At 32.1% G+C, this 20,964-nt stretch overlaps 3 protein-coding genes across 4 annotated transcripts; all 3 read left to right on the forward strand.

The window, feature by feature from the left end:
• The first annotated feature begins 422 nt into the window (after positions 1-422).
• On the forward strand, positions 423-3,262 carry PABN1 (polyadenylate-binding protein 1). The gene is made up of 6 exons (XM_007038158.3): positions 423-782; positions 877-979; positions 1,244-1,314; positions 1,869-2,060; positions 2,144-2,268; positions 2,827-3,262. The coding sequence occupies exons 1-6, from the start codon at positions 627-629 to the stop codon at positions 2,870-2,872; spliced, it is 693 nt and encodes a 230-aa protein (XP_007038220.2). The 5' UTR covers positions 423-626; the 3' UTR covers positions 2,873-3,262.
• Positions 3,263-3,758: 496 nt separating this feature from the next.
• MED31 (SOH1 family protein) lies at positions 3,759-6,187 on the forward strand. 2 transcript variants are annotated; one of them, XM_018118026.2, is made up of 6 exons: positions 3,759-4,167; positions 4,273-4,370; positions 4,665-4,761; positions 4,934-5,012; positions 5,467-5,759; positions 5,895-6,187. In XM_018118026.2, the coding sequence occupies exons 1-6, from the start codon at positions 4,121-4,123 to the stop codon at positions 5,905-5,907; spliced, it is 627 nt and encodes a 208-aa protein (XP_017973515.1). In that variant the 5' UTR covers positions 3,759-4,120; the 3' UTR covers positions 5,908-6,187. The 2 variants fall into 2 exon arrangements, with proteins under 2 accessions (XP_017973515.1, XP_007038222.2); XM_007038160.3 differs by having other exon boundaries at positions 5,467-5,763; positions 5,895-6,056.
• Positions 6,188-15,423: 9,236 nt separating this feature from the next.
• On the forward strand, positions 15,424-19,347 carry LOC18605252 (glutamate dehydrogenase 2). The gene is made up of 9 exons (XM_007038162.3): positions 15,424-15,832; positions 15,944-16,057; positions 16,746-16,967; positions 17,101-17,175; positions 17,284-17,400; positions 17,500-17,750; positions 18,440-18,515; positions 18,584-18,670; positions 18,936-19,347. Exons 1-9 carry the CDS (start codon positions 15,725-15,727, stop codon positions 19,119-19,121), a joined length of 1,236 nt encoding a protein of 411 aa, XP_007038224.3. The 5' UTR covers positions 15,424-15,724; the 3' UTR covers positions 19,122-19,347.
• Positions 19,348-20,964: the final 1,617 nt, after the last annotated feature.

Genomic DNA, 20,964 nt, shown 5'->3' on the forward strand with positions numbered 1-20,964 from the left:
TTTTTTATAATATTTTGCAATACAATATTCAATACTCAAAAATAAAATTTTAATACACAATATATATCCAATTTAAATAATACAGGTTAACAATAAAAATTGCTTGCCTGACTTGGATTCAAGTTAGGGCTTATATATGAAATTTTAAATTTGGATTGGGATATTCTAAGAACATAATAAATTTAACTTTTAAAATATATTTACCTTCAAAAAAAAACTTTTAAAATATATTTTAAATATAATTATATTAATATAATAAAAAATAAAATTTTGTTCCCGAGGCCGTCGACCATGAACCCTAAATAAATTATGGGCCTTGACCTAAACTATAGTCGGGATCTTAAATTGGGCCAACACTCCCGTTGATAAAAAGAAAAACCCAAAACTACCCCCACGGATGAGTAATAGCTACAAATTTACTTCTTCCGCCAATCCCATCCATCGATCTCCGTATCAAAGGCACACGCCGACCTCCCATCAAGTCCCAATCTCATGCTCGCCATTATTTTCTGTTCACTCCTACTCTTCCCCAAATCAAAACCCTAAAAAACTTAAATCCAGAATCTCCCCAAATTGACAAATACCACTCTCAACACCTGAAAAAGCACAACAATAAAAAAGAAAGAATGGAGCAACATGAGGAGCAAGAGCACGAGGTGTACGGAGGGGAGATCCCCGACGAGGAAGGAGAGATGGACGCTGACGTGGACATGTCTGGTGGAGCTGAAGATTACGAAGGCAACGAGCAAGACCTCGAACAGGATCCCAATTCCAACTCAAAGGTTGCTCTTTTTTTTAGCCTTTTTCTTTTTTTTTTCCTTAGCTTTAACTGAGCTTTTTACCTGATGAAAAGCAACCTTTTTGAGACAATTTCAGGACTTGGAGGACATGAAAAAGAGACTTAAGGAGATCGAGGAAGAGGCCGGGGCTTTACGTGAAATGCAGGCTAAAGTCGAGAAGGAGATGGGCGCTGTCCAAGGTTTTTTTTTTTTTTTTTTCTATTTTTAGTTTTCTGTGTTTGTATTTGATCTGAGTTTTTGGCTGTATTCTTTAACAAGCTTGAATTAGATTGGGATTTGCTTGTCTTAAATTGAGAACGAAAATATCTTGTTAATTTTTTAAAAAGAAATTAAACTAATTTATATTGATTTGAGTATTTTTTTTAATTATGGATTATTGCGTGTGAATTTATTTCTAGTAAACTTATTTGTTTTTACCTTTTTTTTTCTGGATGCATATGAAGATTCATCAAGTGCTTCTGCCACCCAAGCTGAAAAGGAGGAAGTGGATTCTCGCTCGATTTATGTTGGTAATGTGAGGTTTTCAACCCTTTCCTATGCCTTTTTTTCCCTAAACCTTGTTCATTTGTTTATTTGGGTAAATCGTAACATTTACTTTATCCGCTGTCTAATTAACACTTTCATGGATAAATTTCTCTAATAAGTAAAGCTAAGAGTATATTCTGCTTTTAAGTTAGCTAATAAGGATGTGGGAAGAGTTTTAGCATTTGATCACTTCAACCCATTTTGTATTTTATGTTTGTGCATATATCATGTGGCTTGAAAATTCCATGTATGTGCATGTCATTACGAGCATGGACAATCAAGTCTTAGTTTGTATACATGTCAAGTTCAATGTGATTCAGACAAATATGATCCATAAGGAGTTATTCAGAGTAATTAATGTAGTTTGTACCATGCGGATTCATTTTGTTTGGCCTTTTTAGGTAACTTCTAAACTGTTTAGGTGTAAAATATTTGAATAACAATCTAGGTTTAGTATAACTAAATGATTTGCACAGTGCTTATGAGCAAATGATCTAGTTGTGGGCTTACTCCCTTTTTCTTTGTATATCTTTGTAACAACAGGTAGACTACGCATGTACACCAGAAGAAGTTCAGCAGCATTTCCAATCCTGTGGAACAGTAAACAGAGTGACAATTTTGACTGACAAGTTTGGTCAGCCTAAAGGATTTGCCTATGTTGAATTTGTTGAAGTTGATGCTGTTCAAAACGCTCTACTATTAAATGAATCAGAATTGCATGGTCGACAGTTGAAGGTTTTATAACTTGATTTATATATGGATTACTACTTCATGAATATAAACTGCATGATAATAAAAGTGTATTTGGTTTATTCAAGGTCTCTGCAAAACGAACAAATATTCCTGGAATGAAACAGTATCGAGGAAGGCGACCCAACCCATATTTCCGCTCCCGAAGGCCTTTCATGCCTGGTCCTGCTTTTTATCCTCCATATGGCTATGGGTAAGCATGGAAATATATTTGCATTGTTTGGTTATTGGATAGAAAAAAAAAAGGGGGGGGGGGGGGGGGGGGGGGGGGGGGGGGGGGGGGGGGGGGGGGGGGGGGGGGGAGGCAATAATTGATATCTTTTGTTTTCTCTTCATGTTAGTTTAGCCAATGTTGGTTTTGCTATAATGTATCTGTTGCTTCTGAATAAGATGCACGGAAGTGGAAAAGATCTCGTGATGCTCATAGTCTGACATTATACCTATTAATTATGGTCTCCACAGTCTAGCATTTGCTTTGCCTATATCATTTTTTGATAATCATAAGGGTTTCATTTAAAATGGGTTACTTTCTATGCCTATACCATTTATGCTTTTATGCAATAATGGTTCCAAACCAACATTGCAGTTCTGACAAATTGTTTGATTGAATGATGTCTATTACTTTAGAAACTTTCATTTGAATTTAGTAATCAGTTGATGTTTGCTTATATTCCCCCCATTCTTAAAAGAAAAAATTGGATGTGATATTTTCTGCTTAGTAACCTAGTAACTCAGTTGACCTCTTTTTCAGGAGGGTTCCAAGGTTCAGGCGGCCCATGAGATACAGGCCATATTAAGATGGATCTCACTTTGTCAGAAGCTGCAATTTTGAGAAGACCATAACTTATAGTTTATGGTGGTCATATTGTTGTTCTATAATATGGAGGCAGAAATTTGAAGTGGAATTTGCTTGCCAAAGGGCCGGCCGGATTTTTCTCGAATTGTGAGCTTGCAGGAGTGTAATGGATCCATTCATTTGACCTTTGCCGTTACTTTGCTTCAATGGGGGACAAATGAGGCAGAGATGGAAATGTTGTGAAAAATTATTTAGAAAATTCCTGGTCTTAGATTTGATCATTTAATTTTCTTAGTGTGGATGAGTTTAAATTGTTGGGTATTCATGTTTGGTAAAATGACTACTTTCATAGATCATAATGCATAGAAGGCCAGCTTTGCAGTTGTTTTTAGTTGCTTTAGTTTTCAACTTAATAACTGCAAGATGAGAGTTCTCAAGTTTTTTATGGATAAGCTTTGGGATTTAAGTGATGACCAAACTGTTTAGCCAGCTGCTTGAGATAGGCAATGGCAGTGTATATTTCTTTGGTTCCCACTGACTTAGGCAGAGAAAAATTTTATAGAAAGTTAATGCCACTTCCCATGATAGTCTATGTTCAAACAATTATCATTTTGAAACTTCATAAATACTTCATTAACTGCCTTAGGAACTATCGTTTGCTAATATGGTGAAGGTGTCGAACTCAAGCTCAAATTTATGCTGATTCTCTATAAAGCTAGAATTTTTCAAGTTAATTAATGGATGATTCGTCAATTTGTATTGGGCTAATGGGCTTAAACTGGACGGTCGTAGCCTAGGCTTGCCCATCTCGGCATGTCCCGTTGCTGCCGTGACCTGCTGTGCAACCCAACTTAATGAATAAACAACACAAGTGAATTGCTTCACCTACGACAAACACCGGCCTCGCGACCCAAATTCCGAATTAAGCCTCACATGCGTTTCTGATTTCTAGCGAGGAATTGCTCCACTTACAAATTCTTTAAAGAACCCAATTTTTCTCCCATACATTTCCTTCTCTTCTGTATCCCCATCTCATCCGAAGCATGAATTGCCCCTTGCCTTTTTAACCCATTTTGGGAGCCAGTTCTATTTGACTCTCTGAAATTTGGAGGATGTTTGCGTTTTGCTATTTCTAGGGTTAGGGTTTTTTAGGAGCCATCTAAAGATTCCCGAGGATTTAACCGAGGTGGTGATCAAATGATCAATTGCAACCCCTTTTGATCATTTTGATATTGAAGTGAAGGGTTCAATGGCTTCTACTAAAGAAAGTGACAATGCTTCCAATACTCCTTCCTCGTAAGCTTCTCTATGTCTTTTGCATTCATGTCCTCTTCTTTTTTAGCAAAAATGCTCTCTGAATTTATTATAATTCCAGCTCTTTTTTTAAACATATTTTTTCAGGCCAAAAAACGTGTATAAGGATCCGGATGATGGGCGGCAGCGATTCTTACTCGAATTGGAATTCGTGCAGTGCCTGGCCAATCCTACTTACATTCACTGTATTCCTCAGGACTTGGGGTTTTACTACTACTTTTTTATAAAGAATTGCTTTGGCTGTTTATGCTGTTAAATTCCTGAGAGGAGAAGAATTCAACTCAACCTGATTAATGCACGAACACTCACATTGGATACATTTAGCTCTTATTGTGTCATAATTTTCTTACCTAATTCATTTGTTGTCTTTCTCTTTCTGCTTCATTCTTTTTGACTTTGCAAAAATTTGTTGAATTTGCATAACGGAGTTGTTCTCCCTGTGCGCATCATTGATACTCGCTCCTTAATTCCTGATGCAGATTTGGCTCAAAATCGATATTTTGAAGATGAAGCATTTATTGGGTACTTGAAATATCTTCAGTACTGGCAACGGCCAGAGTACATAAAATTTATCATGTAAGCAACTTGAAAGCATGCCCTAATACTTCAGGCTAGAATATCGTAAAACTAACATCTTTTTTACTACAAGGGGAAATGATGATTAATAGCTTCCGTAGATAATGTATAGCTCCCTTCTTTGGGGTTTGTTATATGTGACATATGAACTGAAGGAGAAGGATGATTGCAGGTATCCTCATTGCCTATATTTCCTTGAACTTCTTCAAAATGCGAGTTTCCGCAATGGAATGGCACATCCTGTCAACAAGGTTTGGCTCTAACGTGTCTTACTGACCCTGATGTCCTGATTAATGTTATCACTCATTTGAAATTCTTCGTTCTTTAAATCTCCTTTGTAACAAAGGTCTTGGGATCCCCCAGTTGTGACCATGAGCTCATGCTACAAATTTTGTATTTGCCTGATAGTGACAGTGATAATCAGAAAGCCATTTGGTTTTTCTCTTAAGGTTCTATAGTTAGTTGTTTTTAGATGCTTTGCCAATTTCCAGTTTGCCTGTAGCATCAAACCATGTAGCATATGTTTAGAGGATATTAGAAAGCATAACACAATAATGGCACTTGATTTTCTGCGTATTGACAAATAAAATATCTTTATGGTCACTAAAAGCAATAAGTAATTTGTTTATTGATATCAATATAAGACACTATTTTATATTTACTTTTGGTATCTCTTTTTCATTTTCTGTTACCTGAAACTTATAGGAATTGGCACATAGACAGCAATTCTTCTTCTGGAAGAACTATCGAAACAATCGGTTGAAGTTCATTTTGCCTAAGCCTCCTCCTGAACCAGTTGCTGCACCTGCACCCCCGCCCCCTACTGCTGTTCCACCACAGGCGGCCATGCCACCTGTGCCTGCTACCACTATTGCTATGACAACTGCTTCTCCAGCTCCTTCTTCAGCACTTTCTCCAATGCCATATGGTCTTCCCCCTGGATCTGTTCTTGCAAAAAATGATATGAGGAATAGTGGAATTGATCGAAGAAAAAGGAAGTACGTAAGTTTTCTACCCCACAAAATTTCAACTTATTAGTTAAGCATTCAATAACTTCATTATATATATATACATCCTTTCCTGAAAGACCGTAAAGACCACGATTCTGATGAATATTACTTTGATCATCACAGGAAAGAAGTTTAACTTGACCAACCATCTACATTGAAAGTAGTGGGGATGTGTATTTCATGAGGTAACATCTTTTGAATTGAAATTGAGTAGCCAGGAATTCTATGTTCTTCAATATTGCTTTTTAATAGCATTGCGGCCATAATGTCAAAGCCCTGCTGTGCTGATTAATATCTAAATTATGTTTTAGCAGCTTATAGTGTTCCATCTTCTTGATCTATGTACTGAGCTCTCTGTATGGATCAAGCAGTTTGTATGAACTTTTGCACCAAGGCCTATTAATTTTGCATCAAAATATCTCATGTCACTTGGGCATTTCTCTTTCTTTCTGAATGGTACTGTATTTACTGAATGCAATATGTGTAATTTAGAGGCAAACATAAGGATCATAGAAAAAGCAGTTTATGGCTAGAAGCCGTTGTTTTAGCAAATTAGTTTCATTTGTTTCTCCAGAAATCAGACTAAATCATAGATAGAAGCATAAAATCTTTAAATCATACAGTGTGCTACTCCCCTGCTTGACCTTGCTGATTAGTTATTGTAATTGAAGTGGCTTCATCAATATCTGTTTAGTGTGCAGTAGCTAACCAGACCTGAAACCCCAGAAACACCCCCAAATGTTTTAAAAGATCAAAAAGAAAAGAAATGGAATTTCCCTGATGCAGTGTCGGCTTATAACACCTCTCACAAGAAAACAGCTTCTCTCTTACCGTATTCAGTAGATCAAGCAAATAATCTAACTTGAGGGGTGTTTAGAAATTGCATAATCTTATAACAGCGCTTATATTTGATTCAACGTGGAAACAACTGAGGTTGTTGCAAGTCTTGAGTGGTCTTTGCATAATCTTATAACAGGGCTCATATTTGATTCAAAGGGGAAACAACTAAGGTTGTTGCAAGTCTTGAGCGGTCTTTGTTAGTTATGGTTCGTTTGGTAATCAGAAAATAATTTGTTGGGGAAAAATTTTTTTGTTTAAAATATTTTACAACAACTAATGTTGTTTGTTGGTTGGATAAATTATCGAAAATAGTTTCTATTGTTTGGATAATCTTGTGAAAAATATTTTTGACCATCATTGATGGAGTTATTTGAGTGTTAAAATGATACATAGGGGTACAAAACAATGATTCGTTTGATTTTCACTTTAAAATTAAGAATGAAAATGAAAATGAAAAAAATTAATAATTAATTGGTAGAGTTATTTGGGTGTTAAGATAATAAATAAGAATTGATTACAAAATAATGGTGTTATTTATTTTTCACGAATGAAAAATTAAGAATGAAAATGAAAATAGAGAAAATTAATAATTATATTTTTCAACGCATTTCATCATTTATTATAATGAAAGTAAGTTTTAATTTTTTTAAAAAAATTCATCTCGTCAATTTTTTTATCATAATATTATAAAAATATCAATATTTATCAATTGTATAAAATATTTAAAATTTATATTTATAAATGTGTATTCATTAAATGAGGATTGTTGAAAATTATTTTGTTATAATTATTAATAAGATTCATTCAATTTATAAATAAAAATAATAATTGCATTGAATGATTTCATTAAAAATATTTTTTAATTTTAATAGTTTTGAATAATTTAAATATTAATATTTTAAGTTAAATATTAATATTCATCAAACTTATTATGCTAAGCTTAGTATAAGAGCAGTTTTTCTATTCTTCAAAAAATGTCTTATGCCTATCAAGGGCGTAAGACATTTTACGTAGTTAATAGGTATTTTCTTGTCGACTTGTAAAATATTTTACATCTAAAGATCTATTTATTTTGAAGTAAAATATTTTTTTAAAAACGTTTTCAAGCCTTGTGCTTGTTTGAAAGATAAAAAATTGATTTTAAATGTAAAGCATTTTTTGGGTCAACAAAGTTGACCATGTAAAATGTCTTATACCCTTAAGGGCATAAGACATTTTTCCAAAAACACTTTTATATTAGATCTATGAGTATAAATTTAATGAATATTAATATTTAATTTGAAAATATTAAAAAATTAAAAATATTTAACTTTAAAATTTTAATTTAAAATATTAATATTTAAATTATACAATACTACTAAAATTAAAAAATATTTTTTTAATGAAATCATTCAATGCAATTAAATTTTTTATTTATAAATTGAATAAAATAGTTGTTATGTGAAAATAAAATGAGGTAAGAATATAATAGAATAATTATCACTTAGCTTGGTACGACAAAAGGAATAGGATAAGAATAATTATTATGACTTATTGTAGTGTTTGGTTGGTAATAATAATTTTGGAATAAGAAAGGAATGGAAAATAAAAAAACAAAAACACTCTTTATTATTTATATGACTATTTATTTTTATTAGATTTTTTAAATATTAATAATATAGAATTTAATTAAAACATTAATAATTAATAATTTAAATATTAATATTTTATTTTATTTAAATATTATTATGATTAATTTTGTTTTATTTTATTTGTTATAATATTAATAATTGATAATTTATTTAAAATATTAATAATTGATAATTTTAAATATTAATATTTTATTTATAATTTAATTATTTATATTTTAAAAATATTAATATTTTATTTAATTAAAATATTATTAAGATCAATTATTTTATTTTATTTTATTCTTAAAAATTAATAATTGATTATTTATTTAAAATATTAATAGTAGATCATTTAAATATTAATATTTTATTTATAATTTAATTATTTATATTTTAAAATATTAATATTTTACTTAATTAAAATATTATTATGATCAATTATTTTATTTTATTTTATTCTTAAAAATTAATAATTGATTATTTATTTAAAATATTAATAATAGATCATTTAAATATTAATATTTTATTTATAATTTAATCATTAATATTTATTTAATTTAAATATTATTATTAATTTTTTATTTACTTTTTAAATATTAATAATTGGTAATTTATTTAAAATATTAATAATTGATTGTTTAATTATTAATATTTTATATAATTTAAATGATATTATGCTTATTTATTTTTAATTTATTTTGTTTTTAAATAGGAATAATTTATATTTTATTTTATTAATAATTGATAATTTAAATATTAATATTTTATTTATAGTTTAATATTAATATTTTATTAAAAGTTGGAATCAAGGGAGAGAAGGAGGAGAGAGAGAAAAATAATATTTTATACAAATAAAGTTGTAATTTTTTGAACTTGTAAAGAATATTTTTGTCTTTATTATTTTTTGAGTTCATTCCTCAATCATGGAATAGCTAATATCATGGAGGAGGGTAATATTAGCTATTCCTTAGTTTTGGAGGATTTTGAAGAATAGTTATTCCTATGGAATGGCTATTCTTTGAACTATTTTTCGACCAAACAGAGGAATCAAAATTCCTTGAGAATAAAAGGGGAATGGTTTAGCCATTCTCCCAATCAAATATGTTATAAAAAAAAGAACTTAAGTAAGTTTATAAATCATGAACTAATATTTTTAACTTAAAAGACACATTTTTCAGTTGAGTTATAAAATGTTTTACATTTAGAATAAATTTTTTATTTTCCAAACAAGTATAAATCTTGAAAACTGAAGATATTTTACATCAAAACAAAAGAACCTTTAGCTTCATCAGATTTTCTTAAAAGAAATGACTATGTTTATGGTTAGGACAAGGCTGGTTCTACACTTTAGTGAGTCAAGCCCAAGTCGTACATTTGTACTTCCTACCACGAGTCAAAATTTAAATCTAACCTCATGCAAAACGGACCCTTAATTGTGTTAGATTTTCTTGAAAGCAATGACTGTATTTATAGTTGGGACAAGACTAGTTCTAGGCTTTCTTGTCAAAGGGTGAAACTTAAGCCTAATATCGTGTAACCTTAAACTTTAAAAATAAAATTTGAGTAAGTCTATAAATCACAAGTTTACTTTTTTAACTCAGCTCCTAAGATCTTAAATTCTAAAAATAAAATTTAAGTAAATATATAAACCACAGTTTCACATTTTCAATCTAAAATACATACCTAATAAGTGAAAGAAAGTTTATGTTTATATATCAAGTCCCACCCATAAAATCATTTGCACCAAAACATAAAATCATTTGTGTCATGCTTAAATTGGGATCAAGTTTTGCTTTGAGTCTGCTCAAAGATCAAATTTTTTGTCTTATAGCTGCCCTTCTTTTCCGTTGGAATAATTCTTATATTTGGGGTTGTCAGGGTTTTCCTTTTTGGTATTTTCGGGGTGGCTTCATGTCCTTTGGATAAGAGTGGTACCTGTTATCTCTTAAAGAATATATTCTGCTTTTGTTCTGTAGGACGATTGGAGCAGAGTTCATCTCCTGATGAGTGGCGGTTCCCATTGGGTGGTGATCGGTGAACAATAACACAACTAACGAAGGAATTTAGGCCCCCAATATGAAAACACAAAAATCACTTTTGCTTCACTTCTTGAGTACACTTCACCCGTCTGGTCCTTTGCGTACGTTTAATTTTGGTGGGGTTTCGTCACATAGGTCATACTGGATGGTCCAGTGTATCACAGAATCCTCTTTCATATCCATGTTCTAACTCTAGTGGCATATTCTGATTTTTACTGCAATAGCATATAGGTTGTTGGAGGCAATGTGTTAAAACTTTAAACTATTTAAAACTATTCAAATAAGTCATTATTCTTTTATTACATTTAATCAAATCTTCGTACTTTTATTTTAGATCAAATAAACGCTTATAACTGATGATTGACTAATTATCATTAATAAAAATGGTACTTGTCATTTTATATCTATATGACATTAACATGACATTGGTGCAAAAGTGAAAAATAGCACATGATCATGTTATCATGTCAAATAAACACATCATGTTATCATTAATTATGATATGTCAACATGTCACATCATAATTAATTATAATATTTTAACATATCACATCAATGACACACGATATAAAATAACAAATAAAATTTTGATAAACTCAATCATTATTTGACTCAAAATAAAAAGTATAAAGATTTATTTTATTCAAAGTAAAATTATAAAAACTTGATTTAATATAATAAAAATATAAAATTTTATTTGAATTTTCTTAAAAAAATTTTAAAAAAATTTGTATATTATGCTTTATAAGTTTTTATGTAAGAAAAGCCACATAAATATTTACGTGTGTAATTATAAGTCTAATAAGTCAAGTGATAAATATGATATATTTTTGTCAATATAAAGATTTAAGTGGACACAAATCATAAAATATACATTTCTTTAAGCACAACCAAAATAGAGATTTATTTAAGTAAAGTAAAAAAGTAAGCTTATTTTAGTATCATAGCCTCAAGAATATCATTTAAATCAAAAGGAACAAATGAGAATCGCGAACAATGGAGAGTTTAATTTTAATGCGGTAAATGAGAATCATGTAGAACGTGCAAAGCGTACTTTTGCACAGTCATTAAAACCTTTTATATGAAGTTTATGCAGTGGAAGTGTTGAATTTCAGGTGGATCTGGCGGATGCATTGACTTCCACTGATTGTTTTAAATTATATAATCAATGACGCTTCAATGAATTTTAACTTCAATTAGTAATCTTCCAAAAATAGCATTTGGTTCACTATTATGTATTCTGTATTTTTTTTTTTGTTCAAAACTCTACTTTCTCATCTTCTCGATGCAATATTTATTTAATAATATTTGATTTTGATACCACTAAAATTAAACAATTTAATATACCTCAAAACAAGCAGGAAAATTAATCATAATTAAATGATGTCGTAATTAACACTTTAATGTAATGTACCTTAATTATATCCTAATTAAAAATTAAACCGGATGCCAGCATTTCTTTTACTTGGTTCAATTTTGTCACGGGGCACTTGTCTAAATGGACCGGTTTGATTTTTTTTTCCCTTACGTAGTAGCAAGTATATCACTAAATCATTTTCAATGTTTCACTAAATCAGTATTTATTACACTTAAAATTTCATTATAATTAAATATTATGATTCGAGTTCATCTATGTCCATTCATTTGTAATTGCTAAAATTCAACGAAAATATGTTTGCCACATAAGTTTATACTCTTTTCATCTCATAATTATATTGTTTTGGTTAGAATTTTTTTTAGTTAAAAATTTGATTAAATTTTAATGAACATATATTTAAAAACTAATTTTCTCATAATTTGAAATGTATTTTTTTAAAAGAATTAATCAATAATAATTTATAAATAAAACAGATTTAAATTTTTAGAAAATTGACGTAAAAAAATCAAATCCAAGCACTAAATTGTTAAAAACAGAAAGAATAGTACTTTTGAGAGAAGGATGAACACACACGGCTTCAATTGTATTTAGGAGATGTACCAAATGTCCAATGGGCCCCATTTGTCAGAGGGTTACTTTTATAATTTTATAAGGATAAGAACGCAAGGCCTGACGTGGCAGTTAGCAGGCCCGCCAGCTCATGCGTTAATTAAATAAAAGGATTTTAGTATATTAAATAATATAAAGATGTTCTTGCCAAAATCCTGAACGAAAGCGTTAAAACTGTAAAGCAAATTTTTCCACCTTTTCGGGAAAGGAAAAATAAAAATCCACGTCATATCAGGATAGACGCGGCGAGACGCCGCGCCTTCGTGAGTCAAAGTCTTTATTTCAACATTTCAACCTGCCTAAACAACTAAAGCCATTGTCCCGCTCAAACAAATACAGCAACGTGGTGCTAGATTATTGGGCAAGAGTTGATCCGGTATTGCCTTGTCGTGACTGCAATCATGCAACGTCAGCGCTGAGGAGGATCAAAATTTAAAAGTCTTAAAATTAAGGATCGTGGTGCACAGGTGCGTACTAGATTATGCGAAGTGCACGGCTCAGATGATTATCCATCCCTCGAACGTGGACGCCATTAGATCATGATTCAGGCAGAGGAAATTTTCACGTGCTTTTTTTTCAACCGCGGTGGCTTGCTTTTCATTTGACTGTTAATTTGTTACTATTATTTTTATCACAGTTACACAATTTGAATTTGGCTGTCCTTTGTCGAGTCCACTGAAAGTACAAAGGGGACTTGGGAGTAAGGTGGAGTCTATCATTTGTCCAAATTTTCTTTTTTTTTTTTCATTTTTTGGGTAGAATTTGTCTAGGTTCTTGATATTTTACAATGAAATCATGTAATATATTAAAACATTTTACTATTATGATTTAAAATATCGAGTCAATAATTCTAAAGCATAATATGATTTATAGTGTCTGAAGGTATAGAATATGTGGGTGATTGAGTATTGGGTTGAGGAATGTGAATATTTTTTTTAAATGATATCTGCAAATACTACTCTATTTAGTTTGCTATCTTTTTTTTTTGTTGCTCATTGAAATTTTATATCTTGCTACACATAAATTCTATTTTGTATAGAGTCAGTAGACTATTTGATTGGTATCGTTGGATACTCATCCTTCCATCCCTCTCATTAAGTGGTTGTTGAAGCTCCCATCTGGTTAAGATTTCTCACCTTGTGTAAATCTCGCTGATCGAGTTTTTTGTTGTCAAATGTTTATACTTGATATAGTCTTTAGTATTGACCGATGCATGGCTTGAGATTTTGGTTATGTTATATCTACAAATTTATATTATTGGTTAAGTACAATCAAATCGGATTGTTTTGAATCTTAAATATTATCCATGTGATACGTTGGTTAATTATAATATATATATACATGTACATGATGAGATATGTCTCTCATGTTTTGATTAAGAGTTATGACAAATAATTCTTTTTTAGACTTGTTTGGATTTAACTCACTATATCCATATGGACCCTTGCATTAGTCATGTCTCCCAAGAATGGGATGTGAAAATTAATCAAATGCATCCAAGTGAACTAGAGAAGGTAATAAAGGTGTTTTGGCATATAGGCTTGAAGTAGGGGTGGATCGATAGACTTAGATCAATTTTAAGGAGTTCATGTGAATTGAAGTGTGGTCCATGACCCAAAAATATCGAGACCAACATTTAGGGTGCTCCCCGGTTTTAGGTACTTACCCACTCACTCATTTTAGATCGACGAACTAATTCTTGGACTAATATAAGATCGATTACAAACTATGCATGTTTTAATATATATATATATATATGTATGTATGTATAGTTGTATTGTTAATTTGTTTTAATTACCTTATTGTGAGTCAATGAAAATGTGCACTATAATGTTTAGATTTGAAAAACTTTTTCAATTTCACGTTACGATTGAATAAACTTATTAGATGTTTGTAATTTGTGATTTTTAATGTTAATTGTAATGTAAATGTTTGAACTTTCTTTTAGTATATATTCATGAATTCGGTACATTAGGTGATTGTAATTTATATTTATGATATTGGAATGTGAATATAATATTTTTTGAAATGTATAAGATCTAGGGTCGATTTTGATCTCATCGGACCATGGGGTCACTCCTTGGACCGGTCCTTAAAAGTCATGGTTAATTCATGTTTAAAATTCTTAAAATTGATATTGCATGGGTGGTCAAAAGGAAAAAAAAACCAACTTAATTTTGAATTAATGAAATTCATTTAATCCATAAATTCATTAAAAAAAAGCTGTATTTAAGATTTTTTATAGTTTATTTGGATTTAGTTAGCATATTTTTTAGTGCAATAAAAGAGGGTTAAAGTACAAATTGGATCACATGCTTTTTCAAATTATAGATTTTTTTTTTAAATTTGATGAATTAAATTCATATTTTTTTATTAATATTAAAACTTATCTTTCCTTCAATAAGTATCGTTAAATTGATGGCATGAAGTTTAAATTAATAACGTGACAATTTACATTACCTTTTTGGATCAACTGAAAACATGCAGCATCAATTCAATAAATTTGCACATAAGCAGATTTGAGATATCATGTATCCAACTGTCGAAAAAAATTACTATATAACTTGTCAAGTTAACTTAAAAGTGATTATGTTATCGATTTTCATAATGATTGTCATCAATATAATAGTTTACGTTATTAATTTAATAATATTTATTGGTAGATAAGTCAAAGTTAATATTCGATGAATATAAAAAGTGCGAGATTAAGTTGACTTTATAATTTTAAAAATTTACTTAAAAGAGTAAAAAATAAGAAATTAAATTTTTGATGAATATGGAAAATACGAGATTAAGTTTACTTTATAACTTTAGAAGAATTTACTTAAGGAATTAGGAAAGTAAAAGATTAAGCATATTTTATCCCTTTAAAAGAATTTACTTATTTAAAAGAATTCTGTTAATTCGATTTTAATCGAAGAATGTATTTCGTTTAATCAAATTTTATGTGTGTTTTGTTTAACCATAAATTGAACCCTTCAAATCGGGGGGACCACTTCGTGTGACCTGACTGTACGTCGTAAGGTAACTTCAGCATCAATCAGTTCAATATATCAAAGCACGATGGATGGCTCTGATCCGTGGGCATTATTGTAAATTTAAGACAAAAAATATGGAAAGAAGGAGGTAAGGTGGGGTAGAAGCCTTTCTAGCTCCCAGGAAGGAGCTTGAATAGAAAATTTCCTTACCTAATTGAAGTTGCCATATTTTGGAGCTACTCTCGTAAATTCTTTTGATTACCCTCCGTTCAATTCTCGCCTCATTTCACCATTGCATCCATTCTCTTTTTCTGTCTTAGACCTTCCCTATATATACCCCTCTCTCTTTGAAAAAGACTCATTTTTTTTTCTCCCTTCTCCTTTGCTAATCAATTACCTTATCAACTTGTTCTCTTACAATTCTCTGTTTTAAGTCTCCGAGTTTTCGTTTTTCTTGTCTGGGTATTTCTTGTTTTTTGTTGAGGTTTTAATAGGTAGCCATGAATGCTCTTGCTGCAACTAACCGCAATTTCCGCCTGGCGTCTCGTTTACTTGGGTTGGACTCTAAGCTTGAAAAGAGTCTTCTGATCCCTTTTAGAGAGATCAAGGTTTTGCAGAAAATTCTCTTCTTTCTTGTTTTTGTTGGGGAGTTTGATAGAAAGCTACCTTTCTGTCTTTTGATCTTTAAATGCTATGTCTTGATTGGTGTTTTTGATCAGGTCGAGTGCACGATTCCCAAGGACGATGGAACCTTGGCGTCTTACGTTGGATTTAGAGTGCAGCATGATAATGCCCGTGGTCCCATGAAAGGAGGAATCCGATATCATCCTGAGGTGATCACTGTTTTGCTTTTCCTTTTTCTGTTGGGATTTTTGTCTTTTATTGTTTTGTTTTTATGATTGATTGTTTCTTTAGTCTCGAGAGATCGTCATTCGGTTTACTTTACTGATCAGGCTGTTGGCATGCTTCTTGAAGAAACAAAAGACAAACCTTTTTGGAATTTCATAGTTTACTGAATCGAGTTTAGAGCTTTTTTTTATTGTCCTGTGGAATTAAAGTAATATAATCTTACTTTCCTGTTAGAGCTTTTTTAATAGATTCTCCTGCACCCTCCAAAAGGTAACCGTTTCAGTCCAATGGACTCTGATTTGAATGCCATAACGATACTGATTGAAAAGTTAAATCTTGGCATGATAATCAAGCAGTCTTTTCTTCTTACGAAAATTGAGGAGAACATCAGTTAAGTAATATACTTTACCAAATAGGCCCTGCTCTTCTGAATTCCTATTGTTAACGGAATTCAGCGAAAGATTTTGGATCTTGGTCTTCTGGATTTAGAGCAAATGCCTACTTGTAACTCTGTTTCGTTTTCTGAGTTCCAATGTACCCTTTTTATTTGTTTCCCCTGTTTTAAATTTCAACAGGCTGTTTCAGTTACGCATCTCTGTGCTGATCTTAAGGCATGAAAGTGCTGAAAAATCTTTCGACTTGACAATTGATGTTTGTTAATTTTGTTTAAAGGTTGACCCTGATGAAGTAAATGCCCTGGCTCAACTAATGACCTGGAAGACTGCTGTAGCAGACATTCCATATGGTGGCGCAAAGGGTGGCATCGGATGCTCCCCTAGGGATTTAAGTAAGAGTGAACTGGAACGTCTAACTCGTGTCTTCACTCAAAAGATCCATGATCTCATTGGTATACATACTGATGTTCCTGCCCCTGACATGGGAACTAATTCACAGGTTATATAGTCCTCACTGAGTTATGTTTTGTCTTTCATATATTTTCCTTTTTTTTTCTAAATTACAAAATTGTTTTCATTTCATAACTTTACTTTCTTAAATTTATATCTATATTAAGAATATAAATGTGCAGACCATGGCATGGATTTTGGATGAATACTCTAAGTTTCATGGACACTCACCTGCTGTTGTTACAGGGAAGCCAATAGTAAGTGCTAAAGACTGACATTTCAAGCTTGTGATGTAATATTTGAGACAATTATCAATAAGTGGCAAGAATAACAAAACGTACATATACTTATAAATGGAATTTTAGGATCTAGGTGGATCACTAGGCAGGGAGGCTGCAACTGGGCGTGGTGTTGTATATGCAACTGAAGCTTTACTTGCTGAATATGGGAAGTCGATTAAGGGTTTGACCTTTGTTATCCAGGTATACTCAACATGAATTACTACACGGTTACGATGCCTTCTCCTTTGAGAAACTTCAAAACTTCTTTTCTTAATGTTTATATTATTAATTGTTTTCTAGGGTTTTGGTAATGTGGGGTCTTGGGCAGCAAAGCTTATACATGAGAGGGGTGGTAAGGTTATTGCGGTGAGTGACATCACTGGTGCTGTTAAGAATCCAAATGGAATTGATATACCAGAACTGCTGAAGCATAAAGAAGATACTGGCAGTTTAAAAGGCTTCAGTGGTGGAGACTCCATGGATCCTAATGAACTGCTTGTACATGAATGTGATGTTCTCATCCCATGTGCTTTAGGTGGAGTACTGAACAGGTTAGGATCCATTGCCAAGCATCTTGGTTGTAATGTTTCTGTAGACTTGATCTGCTGTATGTTACTTTTGCCAGTTCTTCTATTTTATTTTTATTACATCTAAACTATTGTGGTGCAAAACTTTTCCTATTTCCTTTAAAAATTTATTGGAGTGGTTATGGCTCAACGGCCTGCATATGGCTTGTTAATCGTGGTCGGGATAGAGGTTGAAACACTAAGTCAAAACCAGCTTTAGAATTTGTGCTTGTATAGATTAATAAAGGCAGGCACCAAACATGCTCAAAGTTGAAATTGTACTAATTTTGTGTGTCAGCCAAAGCTAAGATGTTGTAATTTAGGGTTAGATAAGTTCATAATTTTCACATGACCAATTTCTCTCATCTCAGCAGGACAACTTATATGTTCCATATTGGATATGGTGTCAGAACATGTTGTCCTAGCTGGTAAAATTTGAACTTTATTTAGAGCATGTAACTGCCTGACCTAACATTGTTTTATCCTTAGTTGAGAAGGTTCCATCATTATCGTGGTATATTTGAGCAGTTGAACAAACTTGTGGTGGCTTTGCAATCTGTTTGGAAATTAGCTTTTCTTTTTACAGTATCTTAATTGGTTTCATCCTATATTTCAATCAATCGTTTCAAATATGGATTGTCTCACATGTTGACTTATCATGTTCTCCTTTAAAGGGAAAATGCTGCAGATGTGAAGGCGAAGTTCATAATAGAGGCAGCAAACCATCCCACTGATCCAGAAGCAGATGAGGTATCGACCCTTGTTTCCTGCTCCTAGAGGTGGATTTTGAAATCTGATCTGAGATTTTGATACTGCAGATTCTATCGAAGAAAGGAGTAATAATACTACCTGACATATATGCAAATGCTGGAGGGGTGACTGTTAGCTACTTTGAGTGGGTTCAGGTAATAGATTTTAGTTTGAGAAAATGGGTAAAAGGATTTTTTTACGGTGTTTGCCATGCATCTTATTTTTCTAATTTTTACTTCTGAAGACTTGCAGCAACAACATAGTGAAAGTTAAAGATCACAATATTGTTTCATCTGTAATGGTTGATTCAATGGGCACATCTAGCAAAATACAATCATTTGAAAATTGAATCACTGGCATCAAGAGCAAGTTTATGCCTCTTAACTAGTTAAGTTCACAATTTTCCATCTGATATGGCAGAACATTCAAGGTTTCATGTGGGATGAAGAGAAGGTGAACAAGGAACTGAGGAGGTACATGACTCAAGCTTTTCATAACATCAAGAACATGTGCGGGACCCACAATTGCAATCTCCGGATGGGTGCCTTTACCCTTGGGGTAAACCGTGTTGCTCGTTCAACTCTCCTAAGAGGATGGGAAGCATAAATGGCTACCTTTCTTTCCTTACTTTTCTTTATAGTCTCCATTGAAAGCTCAAGCAATAACTTTGAAGCATTCTTAGCTTGCCCCCCACCATAGTTATAACTTTTGATTGTTCTCACATTTATCCTTCATCAACTTTTAGACAAACATCAAATATATTCACCGGGGGTATTTGTTAAATTTCAAGTTTACCAGCTTATATATGGAATAATGCTTTTATTGTGTTCAATATTCTTAGAGCTTTGAGATTGAATTCATTGTAACTTGTTAATGCTTTTTATCATGCCATTATAAGTTTTTGAAGATCCCAATGCGGAAAATTAATTTAATCAATCCAATTCTCATTATAATTGTTATTTGGCACAAATGAGTAAATTCTCCAACAAAATATGATATATTTCTGACAAAAAAACATTCTTGTACATCTACAAGTGAACAGAATATGGTAGTATATCCTAACCTTTTTTTTTTTGAATGGCAAGTGATCATTCAAAAGCAAAGCCAGTTAGGCAATACAAAGAAAAACTGCCAAGGACAGTTCAGAACGATTGACTTAAAGGAAGCCACAACAACAAAAAGGGAAAAAATTCAACAAAATACCCAAAAATTAACGAACTCAACTAAGTGAACCAACAAGGTGAACATAGAGACTTAGCACCCTTGTTTTCCAAAACAGCTCAAAGTACTAGAGCAAAGTCGAAAACGATTTAACCTGATAGTCCCAACTTTTGCAAGCCCGTCAGCCAAAGTGTTTGCCTCTCTGTTAATGTGAGTGAAGGAAAGATCTTTGAAGCTTGTTTTGAATGCTCCAATACTGTTGGACAAAATCTTCACGCGCCACGGAACAGAGTTGTGGTGAGATGCCCAAGTGATGGCATTTTTGGAATCACAATCAACATGGAGAGTGTTGGAGGCCCAAGGTGAAGAAAAGAATAAAGAAAGGCCCTCTTTGATAGCAAGAAACTCAGCGTAGTTGGAGTCCTCGGTGCCAATGGGAGTAGAAAAAACTCCTTTAATAAAACCTTCATGGTCTCTAATGGCACCCCTAATACCTGCAGGCCCTGGTTTTCCAAGGGCAGAGCCATCAATATTCAGTTTGAAAGAACCTGGCGGTGGTCTCCTCCATTTAGAGGTGACTTTTCTTTTGCATTTCCTAATATTGATGCTGATTGTACTAGGTTGAAAAGGAAGTGAGAAGCTGGGATGTGGTTGAGTGGCCTCTTGCCCTTGCACCAATAGACTAGTCTAACAAGGATAATGTCTTGCAGCTGATTCACATCGAGGTGTTTACCTTAGAAATGGGTTTCATTTCTACAAAGCCACATTGACCATAAGGTAAAGAAAAAGAGCATGTGTCATATTTTAGAAGAACCATAGGATGGTTTATTGTTCTGCCAAGAAACAAAGAAGCTAGTGGCATCACCTGGGTGAATCCAATTAAGCCCCCAAAAGCAGCAATTGCAGCAATCTTAATGTTTCTGCTAATTCTTTAAAGGGATAATATCATATTTGGCTCATATAATTTTTTAATAAAATATCTAATTTAATATCTGTAATAAAAAAAATTAAATGTGTCATTTTGTTATTAATGTGATTCAACGTCTGATTCTATTACAACTAATCAAATGTGAAATGATCCTTTTTTTTAATTATATACTACAAAAGGCCAAAAAAGAGACGAAGGAAAGCACAAATAATTAAAAACCTTGCCCATTACTCTCTCACATAAAGTAATGAAAAGATAATCTTGTTTATTAAAAGGTATGGGCTAATTGTCTACTTCGTTCCTATCCCCACAACCACAAAGCTTTAGAGAAGAGCAAAGAACCAAAGAAAAGAGTATTCC

Source organism: Theobroma cacao, chromosome 3 (assembly GCF_053813885.1).
Source record: "Theobroma cacao isolate CCN51 chromosome 3, ASM5381388v1, whole genome shotgun sequence".
NCBI lineage: Eukaryota > Viridiplantae > Streptophyta > Magnoliopsida > Malvales > Malvaceae > Theobroma > Theobroma cacao.

Coding starts and splice junctions, on each gene's coding strand:
- LOC18605252 (XM_007038162.3), top strand. CDS start 15,725: ATGAATGCTCTTGCTGCAACTAACCGCAATTTCCGCCTGGCGTCTCGT. Junction 15,833..15,943: donor TCCCTTTTAGAGAGATCAAG/GTTTTGCAGAAA, acceptor GTTTTTGATCAG/GTCGAGTGCACGATTCCCAA. Junction 17,751..18,439: donor TTAGGTGGAGTACTGAACAG/GTTAGGATCCAT, acceptor TCTCCTTTAAAG/GGAAAATGCTGCAGATGTGA.
- PABN1 (XM_007038158.3), top strand. CDS start 627: ATGGAGCAACATGAGGAGCAAGAGCACGAGGTGTACGGAGGGGAGATC. Junction 980..1,243: donor GGAGATGGGCGCTGTCCAAG/GTTTTTTTTTTT, acceptor ATGCATATGAAG/ATTCATCAAGTGCTTCTGCC. Junction 1,315..1,868: donor GCTCGATTTATGTTGGTAAT/GTGAGGTTTTCA, acceptor TTGTAACAACAG/GTAGACTACGCATGTACACC.
- MED31 (XM_007038160.3), top strand. CDS start 4,121: ATGGCTTCTACTAAAGAAAGTGACAATGCTTCCAATACTCCTTCCTC. Junction 4,168..4,272: donor GCTTCCAATACTCCTTCCTC/GTAAGCTTCTCT, acceptor ATATTTTTTCAG/GCCAAAAAACGTGTATAAGG. Junction 5,013..5,466: donor TGGCACATCCTGTCAACAAG/GTTTGGCTCTAA, acceptor TGAAACTTATAG/GAATTGGCACATAGACAGCA.